A 21,539-nucleotide genomic window follows, 5' to 3' on the forward strand; every position below is an offset into this window, starting at 1 on the left:
ACAAACTCTTCCCATGCAGCTGGCCTGGGATCTGAGAGGTGCCAAACTTCAAAAGAAGCCGGGTCCAATTTGGAGACTGGGGAATCCAAGGGAGTTTTATGATTTCCTGCAGATCAACACAGTCAGCCTGAGATGGATCAAGGTATAATAATCTGCATAGAGAGTCTTTTGCCCTCAGTTTATTGGCCCAGCGCCCCTTATGAATGGGAGAATCCTGGAATTCCAGCAGTATCTGATTTTTCAACAAACAATAGGCAGCTTCTCCACAATCCAGATTCTCACGCAGCCCCAGCAGTTCAGCTTCCCCTGGCTTGTTAAAGTTCAGACCCAAAGCTTGAGCAGAGAGGGAAGGTAAAGGCGGTTGAATGGCCTTGTGAAGTGAGTCCAGCTGCGCAAGAATAGTATTAAGCTGTTTACATACAAAAAGGAGCGTGTTTCCAATGATAATATTGTAATCGCCCAACAAGGTCAAGAAGCAGTTACTGGGATCGTTCTGCTGAGATAATGACTGCTTGTCCTGTGGAGAGGGAGCTGAAAGGGTGGGTGAGGGAGGGCAGGCTGACGCTGTGCCAGTATGACTGAGGGGAGACTGATAATTCCTCTCTGCCTCTGATTTGGAAACATGAAGAGCTTCATATCTGTTGGGAGAAGCGAGATTCATGAGCTCACCTACTGTGTCTGACCATGCTGGGAGATCCTCCAGACGTAGCTGCTTGGCTGACTTGATAGGAGAGTTGCCCTGTCCAGGGGAGTGTTTATGCCTTCTCCTCTTCCCCATCGAAGCAGCTTTTTAAAATCCACTGTAATCCAAAGACAAGGGTGCAGACTGGAAACAACTGGTAGTGTTGCTTTGCTCTACCAGGACTCAGGAAGCATCCAGAGGAGGAAAAAGAATCAAAGGATCCAACTAAAGAGAAATATCAGGGCATAAAGCAGGAGCACAGTAGCAGGGATCCTACCAGGTGGCCATCTTGAATCCACCCCTCTTTCCTGAAGAGCCTCTTTCCTGAAGAGCCTCTTTCCTGATTCTTTAGAGTGATGTCCCAAGGCATCTGTTGGTGTGCATCAACCCCAGCTAGGTTCAGCTTTCTGCAGTGGCCACAATCACGAGAAGCCTCACCCAGCCAGGCTCACTAGAGGCTCCCAGTTCATCACAGGCCTCTAGGGATGCTCCCATTCACTGTTGGGGGGGGAGAGCTGCCACCGCCCACTGCCTACCACTGGTAAGCTGGCGCTTGCAGGGACCCAACCTGCCAGGATGGTCCTATATGCACTTTTCCCCAGAACTTCTAGCAACTTAATGCTGGCACTGTGGCCGCCAGAGTGCGTCACCCTGTACAAGGTGGCGATGAGGCCTGCCTGACTGTCTGCCTCTTTATCAGAAAGCAGGGACCAAGGGGCTTGTAACCCAAAAGGAACAGAAGTGCATTGCAATGGCATTCATTTCAGTTTATGCTTGCAGTGGTTTGGCTCCTCTTCTTGGTTTATATTCCTAGAAGCTGGCACGTCCCTTTGAAATGGACTCTGGGAGAGGGCCTACAGTCTCCCTCCTGTGGCCAGGTTGCCCACAAAAGATTCCCACTTGCAGAGCCACCTGCAAGAACCAATGGTATTCTGCCACCAGAACAGGAAGTTGGTCACCTTTGCATGTGGTAGATGAGGGCAGTGCCCATGTGGCAATCATGTGACCTGAGGCACAATTGCAATCCTGTTGCTTGTTCAAAGGGTTGCAATTGAGGCTGAGTACTGAACACCCACCAAGGGATCTTGGACTTCCACCCTTTCCTCCTGCTTCCCACTCTCAAATGTCCTTTCTCCCACAGAGCAGGACTGCTCTTCAGCAAGGAGAGAACGAGAGGAGGCTGCCCACCTTGCAGGTAAACAGGAACATCTGAAAAGACGAGGGCAGGGATGTCAGAGAGAGCTGTACTGCACAAGATCACAGAAGCGGAGAGAGTCTTCCGCTCTCTGCACCTCCCCAAGCAGTTACCTGAGGCAGAAACTCCACCCTCCCCACTTATTGACATGGCGCACAAACCACTGGGGGATTTTTTGCGCCAGGCTCCTTGCAACCTGCTGGATCAAGCTCAGGGCCCATCTAGTCCAGCTTCCTGTATCTTCCAGTGGCCACAGCAGATGCCTCAGGGAGCACACAAGAGCCCTATACCCTGTGGCCACTCCCTTGCATCTGGCATTCATGGATAGACTCCCTCTAAAACCCAGAGGCTGCATATACCCATCATGACTTGTAACCTACAATGGACTTTTCCTCCATCAGCCTGTCCAATCCCCTTTTAAAGGCATTTAGGCCATCACAACATCCTGTGGCAAGGGGTTCCACAGATTAATTACTCACTGGCTGAAGAAGTATGCCCTTTTGACTGTTATGATCCCCCCATCAATTTTAGTGACTATCCCCTGAGAGAGAAAAGAATCTCTCCTCGATTAACTTTGTCCCTCCCAGGTATCACTGTATATGTCTCCATCATGTCTCATGAGGTGCATAAGAGCCACCCTGCCACTTTCAGTGCCTGCCTCCCCTTTCCCGCCTGGCAGGGCCAGCTCTGTGAACATGGGGGCCTTTTCTCCAGTCCCGGTTCCTCTTGTGGATGTCCTGTTCCCCAGTGTCTGTTGTCATGCAGGCCTGCCTCCGGTCTATGCAGTGGCCCTAGCAAAGAAGACTGCCAGGCACATCAGCATCCATAACCTGCGGGGAAGGCGCTCCTGCCATGGTTATGCTTACAGCCTGGCGGGGTGGCTGCTTCTTTCTCGGCACACAGTGGGGGCTCTAGAGAATGGCACCCTCAGCTGCAACCTCAGCTCTGGTAAGGAGCCCAGCAGAAACCGAGACATTTGGATGGAGGGAGGGAGAAGGTGGGTGGGCTGTAGGGTGGAGGTCTAGCCCCTTTCTAGGCTCCACCTCAGCTCCTCTGGTCTCTAGACCTGCATGCAAAGAACAGGAGCCTACCAGTCACTCTGAATTTCATCAGAGGTTAAGATGCAGCCCACAGCTTGCCACAGAGCTATCCCTGCCTGCACACAGGTCTCAGGTTCAGTCCCTGGCAGCATCTCCGGGCAGGGTGGAGAACATTCCTCTCTGAAACCCTGGGGAGCTGCTGCCTGTCAGTGCTTGATGGGCCCTTAGTGGTCAGACTCAGAAGAAGGCAAGACATGCCTACATTTTGAGAGGGTCCTCGGCTCCCAATTTAACTCAGGAATGCTCAGCATTGATGTGCCCATTTTAGTCCCTGCATGTTTCTTAGATGGGCAGGCCCCAAGGGCCAGGTGTGCCCAATGCAGAGGTGGGCTTTGAAGGAAAGGAAATGATGAATGCAGCTGGTGGAGGGGGCAGGCTCCAAGCCTGAATGTTTGTAACTTGTGGCCAGTGCATTAACTGCACATGACTTGCATGAAAAGAAGGCTCCGCATTGCTGCCCAGACTATGTGCTGCCTTCCCCTTCCTCCACACTACAACTTCCAAGTAGCCTTGTAATGATGCACATGCATCCTGGCAAAGAACTGCACATGCCCAATAAATACAAGCCAGTTTAGTGCCTTGAAGAGGTCCCTTTTCTGCTGAGACCTGGTCTTGCTCTGGGGGGCCAGCCCCTTCCCAGCATCAGCCAAGGTGAGTTTGCTCATGTCTAGAGGCAGGGGCCAGGCTGGTTTGCTAACTTTGGTGACGAGAGCATGTGGCACTACTGTGCTGGGTAACCACTTGCCTTTCTCCCCTCCTCAAAGCTTACCAGGATTACTTTTGGAAGGGCTGCATGCCAGGAGCTGAGGGGAACCTTTGCAAAGTCTGCATTGGACAACAGGAGATGGAGAGAGGCAAGGATTCGTCCAGGTGCGCCGCCAATCATGATGAACGCTATTATGGCAACATGGGTGCTCTCAGGTGAGTCTGCTGGCTGGAGAGAGGGTGCTGTTTAGCAGTTGCCAAATGCTGCATTTCTGGGTAGGAATCATTAAATGCCAACTTAAACCTACCCTTCACTCCTAAATCGGTCTTTTCAGCCACACTAGACGCTGTTCCAGAAGCACCATTCAGAGCGCAATACCATAGTCTTTTGAGACTGAAGGTTGCCAACAAACCTACCCTTTATAAAAGCGGTTGCATTGGCTTTATGCAAGTGAGATGACATGAGTTAAGGCTGTTGCTAGCAAAAGATTAGGAGTGAATTTAAAAGACAACGTTGTAATAGGGATATTCTGTGGCTGAACAGCAGTAGGATCTGTTTGTATCCTTCCCTGTTCCCTGTATCCTGTTCTTTTGCAAGCTTGCTTTTTCAGAGAATCAGTCTTTTCATCTCACCACACACACCCCTCCCAGATGTGCAAGTTCCCAGTGAAAATTGTGCATGTGCTGAGCTGAGAGAAACGGGGAGTTTACTGGGAAGTCTTAAGATTTGAGGAGTCTCAACAGGAAATATATTTATTTTGGAAAATTCCTGTTCTTTATTGGTGGACAGGAGGGAGAGAAAGCAGAGGAATCAGCGAAAGCCCCCTCCCCCAGGGTAAGGTATCCCATCCGGCTCTCAATAAAACATACTCAGGAATAGGGGCTTGGTTAGGATTCAAAGAAACACTTTAGTCGCAGTTCATAGTGCTTTTACACACCTCTTCAGAGGCCCTGGTACTTGGAACAAAGAACACTGGGGCTGCTCCTGTTGTGTGGAAGTCTGGTGAGGATGGCCCAGCAGGCAGGAAGCCCTGGAAGAGCACATCTTTCTCCTGCAGAGATCTGGAGAAAAAAGAGAGAATGTGAGAAGGGAGGGAGGAAAGAGTGTTAAGGACCACGCCTCCTGCTAGAACCACAGAGGGTCATATGGTCAGACTGGGCAGGACACTGCCCTCCAGAATCCTGCATCTGAATTTGTCTCCAAAAGGAAATCAAAGCAGCTTGTCTGAAATATCAGAAATTATTTTTATTTCAAGACTCACTTTGATCCATGATGGAGAAAACGGAAACGACATAAATAAAAATTGCATGTGGCCCTTTGTGGAGGGCCCTTGGGGTCCAGCACCCTGGAGGGAGTCCGGCACCTCTAAAGGGAAAGCAAGAGCTCTGCCCCTCAGCTACAATTTCCTCCACTCTGTCCAGGAGCTTTGAAAGGTTGTCTTGGAGTTAGCGAGTGCTTCTAATTACTTTTCCAAATGCTGGGCTCAGGTTTCAGTAAAAGCATCTAATTCTGTTATATGTTGATCCAGTTATGCACTGCTGCCCCCGTTAGTCATGACTAGTCCCACTGAAAACGAGTCTTAAGTTTGTTGTGACTAAACAGGTCTCTGTGGAGCTGACCACAGTTAACTTTCCTTGGGCTCAGACCATTCTTCTTTCCTTCTTCTAGATGTCTCCTGGGTGACCCCAGTGGAAGAAGCTTTGGTGACGTGGCCTTCTTGGAACATCACAATCTGCTCCAGAATATTGATTGTAAGGTGCCTCTTTTGTATCTTGTGTTCACCTCTCTGCAAATGACATGCAGCTCTACCTCTCAGTTCTGCCTGCTGCTAGGGAAGTGGTGGGTGCTTTGATGTGCTGTCTGGAATCAGTCCTGGGCTGGACAAGGGCAAACAATTTGGATCAAATTCAAGCAAAAGGGAGGTGCAATTAGCAAAGAGACCTGTGACCCAGCAAGTGGACCATCGTCCTCCCCTGGAGGAGGCAACAGGCCTCCTGGACCTGGCTTTGCCCTGGGTGCCCAGAAGTCAGCTGTGGCCCACGGGCCTTTACCCAGTTGTATCTGGTGCGCAAGCAGCAAAGCACCGCTGCATGATTACCGTAGAGCACAAGGCATTTAGCTCACATCACGTCTCTGCTTTGTCATTCACACTGGTTGCTGGTGTGTTTCTGAGTGCAAGATACCGGTTTCAGCCTTTGAAGCCCTTGACGGTTTGGGGCTGGAGAATCCAAAGGACCGGCTGCCCCCACAAAGATTGGCCCTTCCCTCCAGATCATCTGGGAGATCACTTTTGTGTGTGTCATGACCAGTGGATCTCCGTGTGGCAGACACACACAAAAGGGCCTTCTCTGTGGTGGCACCCAGGCTACAGAACTCCCTCCCACAGTGTTGAATTCTTGGCACTAACAGAGGCTTCTCTATGGCATTCAGTTGCATTTCTGATTACCCCTTTTTTGCTGTAGATATGCTACTTGTTATAATTGTTTTGTATTTTTATACTTCTAGCTGTTCTAATTGGTACTTTTGGAAGCTGCCATGTGAGAGAGGAAAGTTGCTGGATGCCAATATTTTAATAAATAAATAAATAAAATGAGAAGACATTTGGAAGATGCTAAAGTTTTGCTAGATCAAACATTTCCACAGAAGGTTTCCTCAGTTGTCCATCTGCAGCCCGAGTTGCCTCTTCCTGCAAGCAACCTGTGTCTGTGGAAGGACTGGTGCTCAGTGATGTAGCTAAGAAGGGCAGGGGGGCAATTGCTGCAGGCACCATACCTTGGAGGGGCGTCAGGGGGGTGCCTTTCTGAGGCCCAGGGAGACCGTTCACAGCCTTTCCAAGCTGCCAGAGGCTTTAGAAATGCATGGTTTCCTCTAAAACTGGAAGTTCTTCGGGGGGGGGGGGCGTTCCAGATGGCGTAGCTGCACCATTAATTGCGCTATTGGGGAACTTCACAGCTTTGTGCCCTGGATCTGCTTCTCCCAGTGACCAGGCTGCCGCTGGGGGATGAGCACACATGGGCCAATTGTGTGCTTGTCATAACACAAATGTCATGTGGCCCTTTGACCCAAGAGTGTAGCCTCTGCTCTCTGGGTCCTGTTTGCAACTGGCTCAATGTCACAAGCAGCTCACACGAGCCAGGGCTTTGTTTCTGCTCCTTTGCAGACCTGGAGCGCTCCGGTTGGGCGACAGGAGGTGCTCCGAACGACCTTGAGCTCCTGTGCCCAGATGGAAGCCGTGCAGCAGTGGCAGACTGGAAAACCTGCACCCTGGGCCCTGTGCCACCCAACATCGTCGTGACACGGCCGGCAGCTGCTGCAAAGGTCTACAAGTTCCTGATGAAGTCACAGGTGAGTGCCAAAGGGAGGAGAGGGTGTTATTTAATAACAATAATAATAATAACTCAGTATTTATATACCGCCTTTCTGGTCATCGGATTACTCCTCTGACTTTATTCAAGGCGGTTTACATAGGCAGGCGTTTCTAAATCCCTCCAGGGGATTTTTACAATCATAGAAGTTCTCTTTTTCAAGAACCAACATTTCAGACTGGATCTTCCTGGTTTGGTCTCACTAGTTCTCCCAGGCAGGCTGACAAGCAGCTCCATCTCTCACATGGAGGGCAGCCAAGATGCTTGCTCACACCAAGAGCAGGTGGAATTACTCAGCTGGGCTTGTCAGCTGCTTCAAGGTCTCGCCATTCTCAGCCGTTCAGGGAGCTGCCGGTGTCCTCGAACTGGCGACCTTCTGATGTTATCTTCGGGCTAACGGAGGCTCTGTCCTCTAGACCAGACCTCCTGCCCAGGTGCCTTGAAGGTGCTTCAGTGTTGCCTGTGAGAGCATCGAGCTGCTCTGGAGCATCTGTGAAACCCAAGGCAGGAGGCTAAACCCCTCAATGACAGCCCTTGCCCATTCTGGTCTTCCAAATGGCACAATGTTGAATCCAAAGAGGGGCTGTTCAGAGGTCTAGAGCAAATGTGTAGCAGTTCCTGTGAGTTGTTAATATTATTATTATTACTAACAGTATTTATATACCGCTTTTCAACTCAAAGTTCACAAAGCGGTTTACAGAGAAAAATCAAATAACTAAATGGCTCCCTGTCCCAAAAGGGCTCACAATCTAAAAAGATGCCAAGGAATACCAGCAGACAGCCACTAGAACAGACAGTGCTGGGAGTTTCAACTCATACAGGATTTGTGACCACATGTTCCCTGAAGTCCAACAGCCACACAGTCCCTCCTTCCACACTTGCGCATCACCCCTGAGCCACCGAATTGGGATACAGCCATTCCATGATTTGCACAGAGGAGTTTGTCCAGGGCCTCAAAGAAGGGCATGGTTATCCTGGAGCACCCAAACTGACTGTTGCCACACTTCACCAGTTGGCAGCTCCTCCTTGCTCTGGCTGGCAACTGGCTGGCTGGCAATCTTAACCAACCTTCCAGCACTGACCTACCTTGTTACCCAAGGAAAGGTAACAAACATGTCCTTACCTTGAGGAGGCCCCCTTGACTGCCTCCCCAATGCAGGATGCAGAGCACGCCCCATTGGCACAGCTATGTCAGTGCTGGAAAGTTGGTTAGGATTGTGCCCTCAGTGACATACTGCCCCTGCATCTGGAGGTTCAATGTAGCTGTCATGGTTAATAACCACTGATAGACTATAGTCCATCATCAGTGTTTAGAATCCACTTTAAAAGTCATCTAGGCCAGTGTACAACAACACTCAACCTTCCCGCCAATGGTATCACCAGGGTTGGTGTCACCCGGTTTGATAACTCATGGTGTCACCCCATTAACTTTATTTATAGAGCAGAACAGGTTACCCAGTCAATCAGTAACCACAAAAAAAGTGGCCAACTTGATGGTGCTCACACAGCTGAATAGGAGTTGTAGTGTTAGCTCTGATACATGGAAAAGGGAGCTGACTCATAACAACATCTTACTGGTTCCATGCTGTGTCGCCTCAATTACTCTCAGAACACTCAGTTTTTGGTCAGTTTTTGTTACATAAGGCAATTGTGTTTTTCTTTTCTGGTTATTTGGCTACAGCTTTTGGTAGAACAAAGATACTTCAATGTGGTTTGTTTCACTGCATTCTACTGTAAATTACGCATTGAATGATATATAACGTGATGGAATAATTCCTACAAATCACGATTTTAGTGATTTTGGTCATTAGTGGTGTCACCCCCCTCCAGCGTGGCAGCCGGGCCCTCGCTCCCCCCCCCCTATTTGTAGACCAGTGGCTGAGTGGGTGCCTCGAATAACACAGCACCAGAAATATTCCTTCCCTCCATCCCGAGCAAGATCACTATTTTAAGGTCCAGGGCAAAGGCAGATCTCCTCAAACACACCATGCCTTTCTCTCCTCCTCACCTCAAGCCCTGCCCTTTAAAGCCAAAAACGGGGGGGGGGGGATGGAGAATGAGCTGCTGTGGCGAGGAAGGACTGTGCTGTCAGCCACGGTAGGGTGCCACCTCAGCTCCCACACTCATGCATATTGAGAGTCACAGGTTCAAAAGCCCAGACAGAAGGCTCCAAACTCATGGACTAGGAGGGGGATGAATGGGAAAGATGCTTGGATAGTCTGTGACACAAAGCCCACAGGATCAGGACATCTTCCTGGGTACTGCTTCCTAACAAGTGCATATTCTGTGGGAAATGCCCACTGTGGGGGTTAACACATTTGCTTGGGCTATGGAGGCTGTTGCTCTTGCAACTTCCAAGCAGCTCCTGCAACTTCCCCATGATTACTGGGGATTATGAAACCCAGTAATCATATCTCAAGGTAGAATTTCTCCTCCCCAGCAGGGCCCAGAGACTGATCCCCTAATCCCACAGATCCCCCAAGCAGAGCAGAGCATCCCCAGACTGCCTTGTCTCTTCTTGGCCCTGTTCCCTGCTGGGACATGTCTGCTTCTCCAGCCAAGAGGCCACCATGGCAGGACATGACCTGGGAAGTCGCAGAGCAGAGCAGGGAGTCAGCAGTGCCTGGGTCCCTAGAGGGGCTTGGCCGCCACACTCTTGAATATGCTTTTCCTAATAATTTCACTGTGGCTTCTGCAAGAGACCTTTCCAGCAGACTCCCAGGTTGGGCTGAAACTGCCCATCTTGCATTCCGTTGCCTTTCATGCTGCCCCCAAATCCACCACAGGAAGTGGCTGCCTCCAATGAGACCCAGTTTGGTTGGACATTTTCAGGCATTCCCAAGATCACTTCAGATGCTTGTACAAAGTTAGAGTGGTGCAGACCAGGCAAGAGGCAAGATGGCAGATGCTGTGGCCTTTAGTGGACTCAGAACCATCTCTCTCTGCCTGTCTGCATCATTTTAGGAAGCAAGCCGGAGCTCACCCTTTCAGCTCTTCCAGTCCCAGAAGTATGGAGACAGGGACCTGCTCTTCAAAGACAGCACTCAGCACCTCCTCCCCACTAGCCACCTGGGCTACGAGGCGATTCTCGGCATATCGTTCTGGCAGCTTGCAGAGTCCATCTTCAACTGCACGCCAGTAGGTAAGCTGGGCTCCTGAAAAGGGGTGTGCGGCAGTCAGCCAGGGTGCCCCCCCCCCGGAACTGTGAGCTCCCCTCTCTACAGTTACGCTGGTCATTTGCCTCACCTCATGGCACTGCTCAGAGAGAGCAGGTGGACACTACCCTGTGTTGTTAAAAGAATTCAGGCTGGGACAGATCAAAGGCGAGCTAGTCCCATGAAGGCACGAGAGCTAAGTGGCACCCTCTTATTCAGTGGTGAGCTAGCTGCTCCCGCTCCTCCTCCTCCCTCCATGTTCTGGATTCAAAAGGAAGAGGGGACCAAGCAGGAGAGGAAGTATGGAGGAGAACAGCAGCAGTGGCAAGCAAGTGAATAAAGGCAGGCTCCTGTGTCAGACCACTGCCAGAGGAAGTCACATGGGCAGTAAGGCACTGGCTTCAAACCAGGCAGCTGCTTCTCTCCACAGCTCCTGAGAGGACACACTTGCAGTGCGCAGGGAGAGCAAAAAATCTCCAGCCCACTCCTGGCTACTGAGAGCAAAAAGTCAGCTGGGAAGGAGCTGGGAAGTCCTTGGTTCAAATCTGGCCTCAGTCATTTGCTCACAAGGGCTCCTCAGCCCCCACCTATAGTACTGAGCTCTGGGAAGGATTGGAAATTCAAATCTGAAGTGTTTGAACTATTCCAAATATGTCATGTGAATTCTAACTATCAACAGGGTACTGGGAACCTGCAGCTGCAACTCCCCCCCTAAAGAACTGCTCCCAGTTAATCCCTAGTCTATAATCAGGCAAATGTCCATCACTCTTCTTATTTTGCATAAAGAACTTTTGTTCCGCTAGTCATTAGAATGCATTTGCCCAGGAACCCTGAAAGCACCCCTCAGCGTACAGCAGTCACTGCTCCCTTCTGCAGCCCTGAGGGCTAGACCCTTGACCAAGAAGGGAAAAGAGCTGCTTGGGATTCACCAGAGGTCTGCCACGTCCTGAGCTGCTGCAGCCTGCCTGTGAAATTGCAGCACCTGTGCTGCTGTGCCTCAGTCGCTAAAACGCACTCTTGTTTGGGTTCTCAGGCATCCTGGACTTCTGCAAGCAGGATCCTTGTGCCTACTCAGCACCGCACTGATGCTGTGGCCGAAGAAACACTGTTGCCACTACAACAGTGGGAGCAAAACCAAAGTAGCCTCCAAGTACCATTTCAACAGTGTGTCGTTTCATAACCATTTCAACCGTGCCGCTTCTATTGCCATAGGCCTACAAGGGGTTTTGGCCTTCAGCTTGCTGGGCCAAAGCCCTGCACTGGCCCTAGGTGGCACCCCCCCAAAAGGGGGCTGCCACGGTTTGGGGTTGGCCTGGAAGACCTGCCTTTCCATTGGCAAACACACCTGTTGATTTCTGTAGTTTGCCTGTGAGCCTGGTGCAATGCTGGTTACCAGTGGCCTCTCAGTGCCCCCAGACGGTTGAAGGCAGTGGTTGTGCTGCTGCCTGGACCTGCCACAGGAACTTATCTTGGAGATGCAAACATGAGACAATTTGTGCACATCCTGCCAACCAACCCATCCAAAAGATAGCAGTTTTTGTCCCGCTCAGCAAAGAGGACTAATCTTCGTTGACAGACTTGCACTTAATGGAGAAAAGAAGCCCCTCCCATTCATTGCACAAACTCCTTTCTGGGAAAAAGTGTATTTTTACTGACCATCAGTATGCTCAGGTCATAACCTTTGAAATATATTCCTATTCATCCTATGTTAAGTGAAACATGAAGGCTCTGTGGAATTGTTATGCCTCTCTGATGAATACCACCACCCCCCCATCCCCGATTTTGGCTTTTCCCCCCTCACATTTTGGGGCACTTCTGACTTCCCAAAAGCCCTTCTGCAGGTTCAACAGCTTAAACAACTACCAGAGCACCCTTTGGCAAGCAGCTTTTGTCTCTTGCCTGTTTGACACACCATTAAGCAAACGGCTTTGTGGAGTCAGAAAAATTCTTGTCCACCAAGCAGTAAGAGTGGCCTGACCGCTGGGCAGTCAAATCTGTACACCTACGCAAAGAGGCCAGCAGAGTTCCACTCCTCTGATCAGGCAACTTGATGGCATCACCAAACCAATGTTAATTAGGTCCCAGCAATAAGAAGATCAGTGGGTTTTTCCACCAGCCTGCTGTGTGAACCCTAAAGCTGGGGTCACAGAGAAACACCCCCTCACTCGCCAGCAAGTGCAGGCCCTGAAGGTTCTTGATGCAGATTCAAGTTGCTAGCACTAGGGCCTGTTTCTAGCTAGAGGCGAGCCGGGAATTTTGACACCAAGCCTGGCCTGCCAACTTCATTAGGTGACACGAGTTTAACTGACCCATTGTTGGGGGGGGGGGAAACTTTAGGGACTTTGTTCTTGAGTAGCACCACGGTTCCACCTGCATTACTGGTTCCTGCATCCATTTGAGCAAGCTTGAGAGGCATTTTCCATGAACCTGCTTGTACTTTTTCCACCCACATTTCCCCATTTTGTTCAATTCTTTTTCTTTTGGACTGTTAATAAAACTAGCTACATTTTGACCTTTTGTCTTCCTAGTCCATTTTCATGGGTACTTCAGGGTCTAGGTCTCTTTTCCCTGCAGAAGCCACTGTCAGTTTGATTCTTAATAAGAACCCCTGGGGTTCAGCGGCTGGGCCAGTAGGTAGAGCAGGGGGAAAAAAGGGATGCACGCACACTAACCACTAGGCACTACTCCCCTTGGTCAGCCTGCCTTCTCCCAGGCCCCATTCTCTGACAGCTTCTTATACTGTCCATGGACAACCGCATTTCATTCAGGTGGTGGGATTCATGGAAGGTGTGTTTACACAGATAGTACAGACTTCTATTTCTAGGGACTGAGAAAGAAGTCTGTTCTTGCCTCCTACAGGGCAGCACTAGGGCAGTCCAGGCCATGTTGGTGTGGCATGTGCCTGGCAGTAGAGCTGTCGCTGTGCCAGTATATGTGGAGATACACTGGTGCATCTTGAGGACAGGACTAGACTACAACTCTCCCACATTATCACATTGAAAAGTTGTGTGCATCCTTTGTATAATCAGTAACCAGCTGAATAGGTTAAAAAATCTTTTTAACTGCTGATCTTTTTAACCATGTGCCCCCCCAACACCAGTTTAGAGGCACAGGTGCTCCCCCCCCCCCATTACATGAAAACATTCAGTCCCTCAAATCCTGGTTTTATGGGAAAACACAATTACTGGGTGCTTTGGGGCACATTCAGGAATAAAAGGAATCCTTGTGTTCTCCAGCAGACAAATGCTCACTCAGCCACTTCCACTGGAGAGCCACTGAAGGAGGGGACAGATGGTGACAGGCCAGGTGGACGGCACATGCCATGGCTGCTAACGCCCTTCTCATCTCTGGGTCAGCAAGTGGGAGGCCCAATGGCCTCCCCAGGGACTGTGAGCTGCCAGCCCTCAACTCCCATCTTTCCCAGCACTTGGAGAGCGACCTGCAAGCACAGAACGCCCTTGGGTGCACACTTGGAAGATTAATTCTTTTTATTTCCATAATTTAAACACAGAGGAAAAGTTAAATTTAAAATTCAGGACTTACCGAGATTTAGAAAACAAAACCCACACAAATGAGCTGGCTGAGCAGCAGCCACCAGCACCAGCGTGTCCACATTTCCATTCAGTTTTTATTAATACAAAAGGCTCAAACAAGCATTTCTTCCAAGCCGTTCCTGACTATCAATCACAAAAGTGACCAAGGTCACTTGGTCTGCACAGCTCTGAATCTACTCCGAGCAGGGCAGTTGGGCAACGAATCAGATCTGACAAGGGACAAATGTGCTGCCCCTGGCGAGGACAGCTCTAGCAAGCTCCGTTCTCTTCGCAGTTGCAGAGGGAGAAAAATGGGACTCTGGCCTCATCCAGATGCACACCAGATCTTTGTGTGAAACTAAGAGCTGGATCATCGACTGCCTTGCTCGGTCCCAGGAGGGAATTCTCCCCTAAAGCACTGCATAGAATCTTCCCCATGATTGTACTGAAAACCCAAATAAAAGCAAAGACCCTTACCTCGGAAGGGTCCAGCCTGAAGGGAAGCTTCTCCCTGAGGTACAGGCAGCTCCAGAGAACATTTTTCCCCAGCCACAGGAATGCAGTTCCTCCAAGGATGTACCAGAAAACAAGGACTGGAGGAACTTCAAACAGGCTCCTGAACAAGAGCAGGGCTTCACGCCGTGAAAAATCCAGGGACACAAGAAACCCGTCTGACGCCATAGTGGTGGTGGGGCCACAAATCCCGCCTCACAGCAGGGAAACAGCGTTACTGGAGAGCTGCAGCAAAACGAGTGGAGAAGTCCCTGCATCCCCTTGTTGCAGCTCTGCGGAAATGCTGTTGCAGCTCTGCGGAAATGCTGGCTCAGAGAGGGCTCATAAAATCCCACTATGGGACAGAAGGATTTCAAAAAGGTACTCCTAACAATGATTCCCACCAGCACCCCCAGAACGCTGAGGCTGGCAATGCTCAGGGAATTGGTAGCCTGAGACAAACCTGCATACAGTATCAGCACACACATCATCTCACAACCCCAAATGAAACTGGTCGGGATGGGGACTTTGTAGCTTTCAGTAGCCTTGACGTTCCCAGCTCTCATCTTGATCGCATTGCAAAAACAATCTCCCTGTCCGTGCAGGTGAGCGAGGGACAGAGCTCCGTCCCTCGCAGGCACACGTGTGAAGTGACCCTGCTGCTTCTCCGCCACTCTACAGCTTCCTTGGCAGCATTCAACTCCTTGCCTGCTCAAGCATGGAAGCAGCAGAGAAGCAAGGGGCTGGTCACCTAGATGCGTAAGCACCTGTGTGCTGGAACGCTGCTCATTCTGGAGGTATCCACAGAGGCACAGAAAGTGCAAATTTTCAGATGAGAGAAAAAAACATGAGAGGCCATCAGCCATTAAGGCCGGCCCAAACATGGGTACAGGCACTGCAGACAGAAGGGGCCTGACCCCCAGCTGGCAGTTGCTATTCACTGTGCAAAACATTCACAATTAAAGAAACTCAACAGAGCACATCCCGGGGGGAGGAAGGCGAAGACTTCCCCAAGCACAGCTACAGGTAATGATTACAGGAACTGGTGAGAGTGAGAAACCGGTTTCTCCTTGTTAGAAGCTTGTAGTGTATGGCCAGCCAAGCTGCATAAGGTCATGCTAGTCAACATTTGGCCCCAAATCTAGAATTTTCAAGTTTCAAATTGAATATAGGAGACTAGCATATGTGCATTTGCGTGTGTGTGTGTGGGGGGGGGGTGACAATAAAGTCTACTGTATTGTCGACATCTTAACATTCTTGTCTTAAAATGGAAACTAAAATCTCTGCTGCTGAAATTCACTGGTGCCAATCCCAAAAGTTTGAATCAGCAATAAAGAAAAACAGTGGGGAACAATGCAGAACAGAGCTGAGCCAAGCTGACTGCAGGGTGACCCTGACCTCCTGCTGCTCCTCTCGCAGTAATGCATGAATAAAACCATGCATGCACACATCACGTCTTAAAAGGGGGTTCTCATGCAGTGAACAGAACACAAGTGCCGTTTGTTCAGCTCTGGGGTCGGGGGGGGGGAGGAGGCTCCTGCTACCAAGATGTCACTCAAGACAAGAGGGCTGCAGAGGACTGGAATCCCACAGAATTGTTTCTTTTCTACCTTGTGCCAACAAGTGGTACCCATGAAGAAAATGTTCCCCAGTTGCACTCAAGTCTATCAGTCCCCAGTTCTCTATTGCTTGGTCACAACATCTGGAGGGTAGCAGGCAAGGCAAGAGACGGAGAATGCCTAGAAATCCCACCGTCTCTGAAGGTGCATCATTTTAGTCTTTCATCTGCCCGCTCTTTGTTCCTCAGGAGATTTTTTTAAAACCACAGACGTGAGCAGTAAGTTCCAGGGACTCTGGATGGTGAAGATGGAGCCACCCAACTGCACGATGGGAAGTCAAGAGGCTCTCCTTCATTGTTTCAAGAAAGTTCCACACCCACTTCAGAAGGGTCAACAAACAGCTGGCCAACGGGACCACGACCAGAACTAAGTGACTGGCACGGGGAGAAAATGAGGTACGCTTGCTTCTGAGCACACAAGGCCAATTCCCACCAGGAGTCCATCCTCAGCTGCTAGCGGCCTGCTCTTTCTCTTCTTCCTTGGCAAAGAAGGTTTCAAGGTCTGTCAGCTTCTGGATCAGGAGGACATCGAGCTCTCTCCCCTCTAAGGCTGCCTTCTGTGCCCGGGTGAAGCTGCCCAGCACTTTGACCCTGCTACGGACTCTCCTCTTCCGGGGAATGGTGAAGTCCTGAAACTCCAGAATCCGTTTTCTCTTTTGTTGGCTGATGGAGATCAGGGATCCATTTTTCTCCTTTGGCTCCTCAAAAATGGTTTCCAGACACCTGGAAAGGTCAACAGAAAGTCAATTTTAGTCTCATGGACCGTAGAAAGCTTGGAAACCCTGCAGTGACGGAAAGGATGACTCGATGGCACATCTGAACACAGACCAGCCTGCAATACTATCTTCTAAGCATCTTCTAAGATCTGCCACACACTTATCTATACCTCAAAGTTTCCAACCACCACAAACGATTCCTTTTCACATCGCCAAGCTTCAGGGCATCTCCTGGAAGGTTTCTTGCTGGTATACAGATCTCCATGTAAAATATCTCAGTGGCATCGGCCTTGCTCCATAGACCAGCACAGACCAGGGGTCTGCAGCCCAAGAAACAGGTGCGTTTGAAGCTGAATAAAGCACATTAAGTAAAACAGGAAGAAATAAATAATCAAACAGCCACTCCAGGATCAGGAGAGGAGAGAGAAGGGGTGAGTGGAAGCCGAATCTGAACCAGGCCTGCCGTCAACCTAAGTTTGGACACAGTTGCTTGGGTTCAACAAGAGCACTGACACCCACCCACCCCGCAAATTTCATGAATGGATGTAAGCAGCATTGTGTGAAACCAGGGGATTGGGTGGAATGCCTGCCAAGTTTTGGCAAGGTATGAAAGAAGCTGATTTTGTTCTGATGTCATCTACTTGACCTCGGGATATTAACAGAATGCCTCAGTATTCTACAGAATGTCTGTCATGTTTTTGGCAAAGTATTCCATGCACACAATACTGTACCTTGCTACTTTCACACAATGCCGGTAACAAACTCAGTAATCTGCAGAATACCTAAGAAATGTGTGCAGATGATTTTATTTTATACATGGTCTTGAAGCTTTAGGCATGCCACAGAATACGCAGGCATTCAATACAATACCTTTGTTTCACACAATACTGGTAGCAGATACAACTAAACATGGAACACAAGAACCAGCAGACCTCCCAGCTTGCCGCTGTACAACCTCCCGAGACATCCAGTGCAAACTCTCTACACAGCAAACTCACTTCACCACAATCCTCGGTTCTGGAGCTGTGCCGCCCATGCTGTGGCCCAAGAAGAGACTCTCTTCCACCCCTTCTGAAAGTAAATGCAACCCACCTGGTTGTTGGGGGAGATTTGTAGTTCTTGTTGGTGTAGATTTCTTCTAAACTGAATTCTTTTTTCTTTAACCTGGAGGGATGAGAAGAAGGAGATTCAGGACCACTCAGGCCCAGTGGCTTGAAAGAAGAGTTGGGTTGCTGGATCAGGCCAAAGGCCCATCAGTGGTCTAGCACAGTCCTCCCAGCAGCCCACCAGCTGCCTTTGGGAAGCTCCCAAGCAGGAGAGGAAGGCAGATCTCCCCCCTCCTGCTGTTCTTCCCTTGTAATTGGTATCTGAAGGCTGACAGATAGGAATTTCTTTTTCCTGGTTCTTTTAGCTGAGCAGCCAAATAGAATGACAGAGACTTGTACTGTTCTTTTAGTCCATCTTTATTGCTCCAGTAGATATACCAGACAGGACAGAAACAAGACCGTCAGGACATAGGACCAGCCCCCAAAATAGCCTCCCCTTTGCACACAAATTTATAGCGATGTGTAAACAAGTCCAATGAGACCCTCTGATGCAAGCTTTGGCTCTCATCCTGGGACTTTTCACAATTCTCAAATCAGGAGGTCACTTCGCCTTGAACGTCTTGACACGTTTCCTGTATCTGTTCTTCCAACAAAAGTCCCTGGTCACCAGCCGACTGAGCTTTTGGTCATAAACATGTTTTTTACTTTATCTGCTGCGTAAGCAGGCTTTAAGCTAGAGCTACAAGCCTCTGCCTGCAGCCATGATACTAGGCCCTCAGCTGTCAATTTGCAGAGTAATATTCATTTCTGGCTCCTTAGGATAAGTCACTGAACTTAACAGATTTAATAGAAAGATTATAAAACAGGTAAAACCACTAAAATTTCCCACAAGGCAGACTGTCACCAAACCTGGAGGTCTGCTCACCATTGAGATTCCTGACAAGAGAATTTGTCTCATCAAGGATCAGTACTTTAGTCCTGCCTGCTCCCATTTTGACCAGAGAAAGGGATTTTCAGAGGCCAAGTAACATTAAGGTTTGGCCGAGTTTGGTTCTCTCCCAGACGGGCCATGCAGCAACAGAGGATGCTCCCCACTCAGCCAGGGAAGGCAGGACTTGATGAGGCTCCAGACTTCCATGCTGGGGAGGGGCCAACCGCAGTTTTGCCCTGTATCCAGGGAGAGCTGAAGGGCTGCCACTGTCTCTTCTAACCACAAAGCCTCTGAAACCACACAGAGCAGCAAAGACTCCAGCTCTGAAGGCAGCCACTGCTCAGACCCCTGCCTGTTTCTGACGCAAAGAGACAGTCGATACACAGTTAGATGCCCCCTCCCTCTGAACCAGGGCAAGGTAGGGCAGCATCATTCTGGCTTAATCAACCCTGAACATGGGAGGGGTGACCAAGAGTCAGGCTCCTTCCAGAGTTCTTGCTCACTCGGCCAGCGGAGCACTTACTGGGCAGCCTTCTCTACTGAGGATCCCTGAACGATGACTCTTAGCCCTTGTCCCTTTTGGAGTGTGCAAACAGCTGCACATGGATTCTCACAATGTTGCCTTGCAATAACCTGATGCAGGAAGGTAAGTCATCTCCAAATGGAATCATGGGAGCAGGGTGGCACCACCAAGGGCTCATGGGGGAGGGGGATCATACCTGGGCTCATGGTCAAAAAGGGGGCCCAGGAGCCAAAGGAGGGAAACTGGAAAGTTCCTGGGCTCTCAGAAAACGTTTGCATATCTTGCAGGGGTGGCCAAACCACGGCTTGTGAGCCACATGCAGCCACATGATACATAATGTGCAGCACATGGAAATATGTTGGTTGAGCTCCTTTTTGCATCCCAATTCATATCAAAGGAAAATTTAAAAAATGAGAAGCTTTATAATTATTTACCAGAGAGGTTTAAACCAAGAGCCCACTGGTTTAGAACACAAGTTTGATGTTCATGGTGAGGAAATATATTCAAGAACTTAAATGCTTCTTACATATTGCAGCTCTCAGACACCTGAAGTTTACTGTATGTGGCTCTTGAGTTAAGCAACTTTGGACACCCTTGATATGTTGCATGAAGACAAGCATTTGCATTTTGTGTAAGCCTGCAAAGTCTTCTATATCGTAATCTGTAGAAGGGAAGGGGCCCAAAAGAAACTTCGTACCCCTGATAAAATTCCTCTCAGTGGCCTTGCAACACCCAAGGTAGCTTTTCCTTGAGTCAGACTAATTGGAATTTGGAGAGGGAGGGCACCAGGATGCAGGTCTCTTGTTATCTGGTGTGCTCCCTGAGACATTTGGTGGGCCGCTGTGAGATACAGGAAGCTGGACTGGATGGGCCTATGGCCTGATCCAGTGGGGCTGTTCTTATATTCATATCCTTGTTCCCTCCCATCCTCTCTCTGACATCATGCTGGGGCCCAGTTCATGCAACAATCTAAACCCAAAACCTCAAATGTAGGCAGTGATGAACAAGTCACGATGTGCCCCAGGCTCCCACTTCCCCTCTCCTCCTCCACAGGTGCGAAACAAATGCTTTCAGCTTCCAACTCAGCCCCAGTTTCCCATTTACGTACAAGGCTTGGGGAATTATTTTGGCTCCAGTGAAATAAACAGGATCACACCAAATTGCCACTGAGGGAGCAACTGTCATGAATATGTACATGTTAGGCCTAGGTTAGCATGTGAAGCCTGAACCAAACAAAGTCAGTAACGGAGAAGTGGCTAGCAGTTCCTAGCTGCAAGAATGTGAGTAAACAAACAAAAAGATTGTTGTCTCTCCTTTGCTGGCCAGAAAGGACAGACAAGAATTACAACCCCTTGGAATGTTTAACACCTCAGTAGACTGAGGGGCGTCTGATCAAGCGTGGAGTGCAGCTATGGATCTGCAGTTGGGAGGGGTAAGAACTAGGAGGGCTAGCAACCAGGCCAACTTTAAGAAGGTTCTCTCCTCCAAAGTTTCTGATTGGACAGTCTAAATCGGTATGAAGTCACCTCGGCACTATTAGCATAAGAAGTATAATAATGAGTGCCCCAAGGGGTGTGCGTGCTCCTTCTTGGACAGAGTTTTTGGGTGCAACACCCTGCACGCTTGGAGCTCCACTGTCCAACATGGGCACCTGGCCTCACAGGTAGCCTGGAGCTAAAAGATCTACAAGAGAAGCTGACCCAGGTGAGAGATAGGGACTAAAAGAGATAGCCAGCTAGCTTTATTATTTTATTACTGATATGTTTCCTTATGCCTCTAGATTTGCTGCCTTACTGTAACTTTATGTAACCGTATGTACTCAATAAACTAAAATCTCTTTTACTAAGTTGTTTCATTGCCTGTTGGGGACAAAGGTTCAGAATCCTGCCTAGCCATTCAGCAAGCTACCAAGTGCTCACTGAGGTCTAGTAACTTAAGGACTGAAGCTTTAATTGGAGAAAGAGCTCAGTACCTGCAAGGGATAGAGTTGAGCCTAGAGGGTCTCAGTGTCCCTGGACTGAGGCACTGGCACAAACAGAGTGGTGGCAGTACTACTGAACAGGGGGCCTTGAGGGCTTTAGGGTGTGAGAACCAAGAACTCTGGGCACCCCAAACCCCCCTAAGTTTACGACAGCGACCCCTCCCACTGCACACAGAGTTTTGTGGCACCTAAAATGCGTGCGGTCACATTAAGTCTTTGGGAACGATACTTCATTGGATGCCAAAAATGAAATAAAGATACAGGAACAGGGAGAACAAATATTGTGTAACAAACAAGAAGTCCGTTTCAGGGGGAAGGCAACAAGCCTGGTTTCATAACAGGTTTAAAGGATGCAAGGTAATCACGATGACCGTTCATAATTGGTGATATTCTCCTCGCAATACTAAGTTAATTAACTCTGTACAGTGGGCCCATAGTAATCCTGCGGGGGATCCCTTCCAGAACTCCCTGGGGATACCAAGTTCTGTGGATAATT

At 49.4% G+C, this 21,539-nt stretch overlaps 2 protein-coding genes across 2 annotated transcripts in view; one reads left to right on the plus strand and one right to left on the minus strand.

The window, feature by feature from the left end:
* Window positions 1-1,038: 1,038 nt before the first annotated feature.
* On the plus strand, window positions 1,039-11,655 carry LOC136634422 (ovotransferrin-like). Its single transcript, XM_066609940.1, has 9 exons — window positions 1,039-1,058; window positions 1,198-1,223; window positions 1,824-1,877; window positions 2,643-2,825; window positions 3,742-3,898; window positions 5,352-5,434; window positions 6,844-7,028; window positions 10,013-10,190; window positions 11,237-11,655. Exons 1-9 carry the CDS (start codon window positions 1,039-1,041, stop codon window positions 11,287-11,289), a joined length of 939 nt encoding a protein of 312 aa, XP_066466037.1. The 3' UTR covers window positions 11,290-11,655.
* A 2,884-nt stretch (window positions 11,656-14,539) lies between these two features.
* PRR14L (proline rich 14 like) overlaps window positions 14,540-21,539 on the minus strand; it is a 30,410-nt gene continuing 23,410 nt past the window's right edge. Inside the window, exons 8-9 of the mRNA XM_066610058.1 lie at window positions 17,655-17,726; window positions 14,540-16,569 (exon numbers count right to left, since the gene is read on the minus strand). Of these exons, the coding sequence (XP_066466155.1) occupies window positions 16,293-16,569; window positions 17,655-17,726 (349 nt within the window). The 3' untranslated portion in view covers window positions 14,540-16,292. The remainder of the gene's footprint in view (window positions 16,570-17,654; window positions 17,727-21,539) is intronic.

Source organism: Tiliqua scincoides, chromosome 14, assembly GCF_035046505.1.
Source record: "Tiliqua scincoides isolate rTilSci1 chromosome 14, rTilSci1.hap2, whole genome shotgun sequence".
NCBI classification, from domain to species: Eukaryota; Metazoa; Chordata; class Lepidosauria; order Squamata; family Scincidae; genus Tiliqua; species Tiliqua scincoides.

What these genes read in the sequence shown, in the direction of transcription:
- LOC136634422 (XM_066609940.1), top strand. Translation starts at nt 1,039, where the DNA reads ATGTCCCAAGGCATCTGTTG. An exon ending in ATGTCCCAAGGCATCTGTTG is followed by an intron (nt 1,059 to 1,197) that starts GTGTGCATCAAC and finishes GGGGGGGGAGAG; the next exon opens with CTGCCACCGCCCACTGCCTA. An exon ending in CCGCCCACTGCCTACCACTG is followed by an intron (nt 1,224 to 1,823) that starts GTAAGCTGGCGC and finishes TTTCTCCCACAG; the next exon opens with AGCAGGACTGCTCTTCAGCA.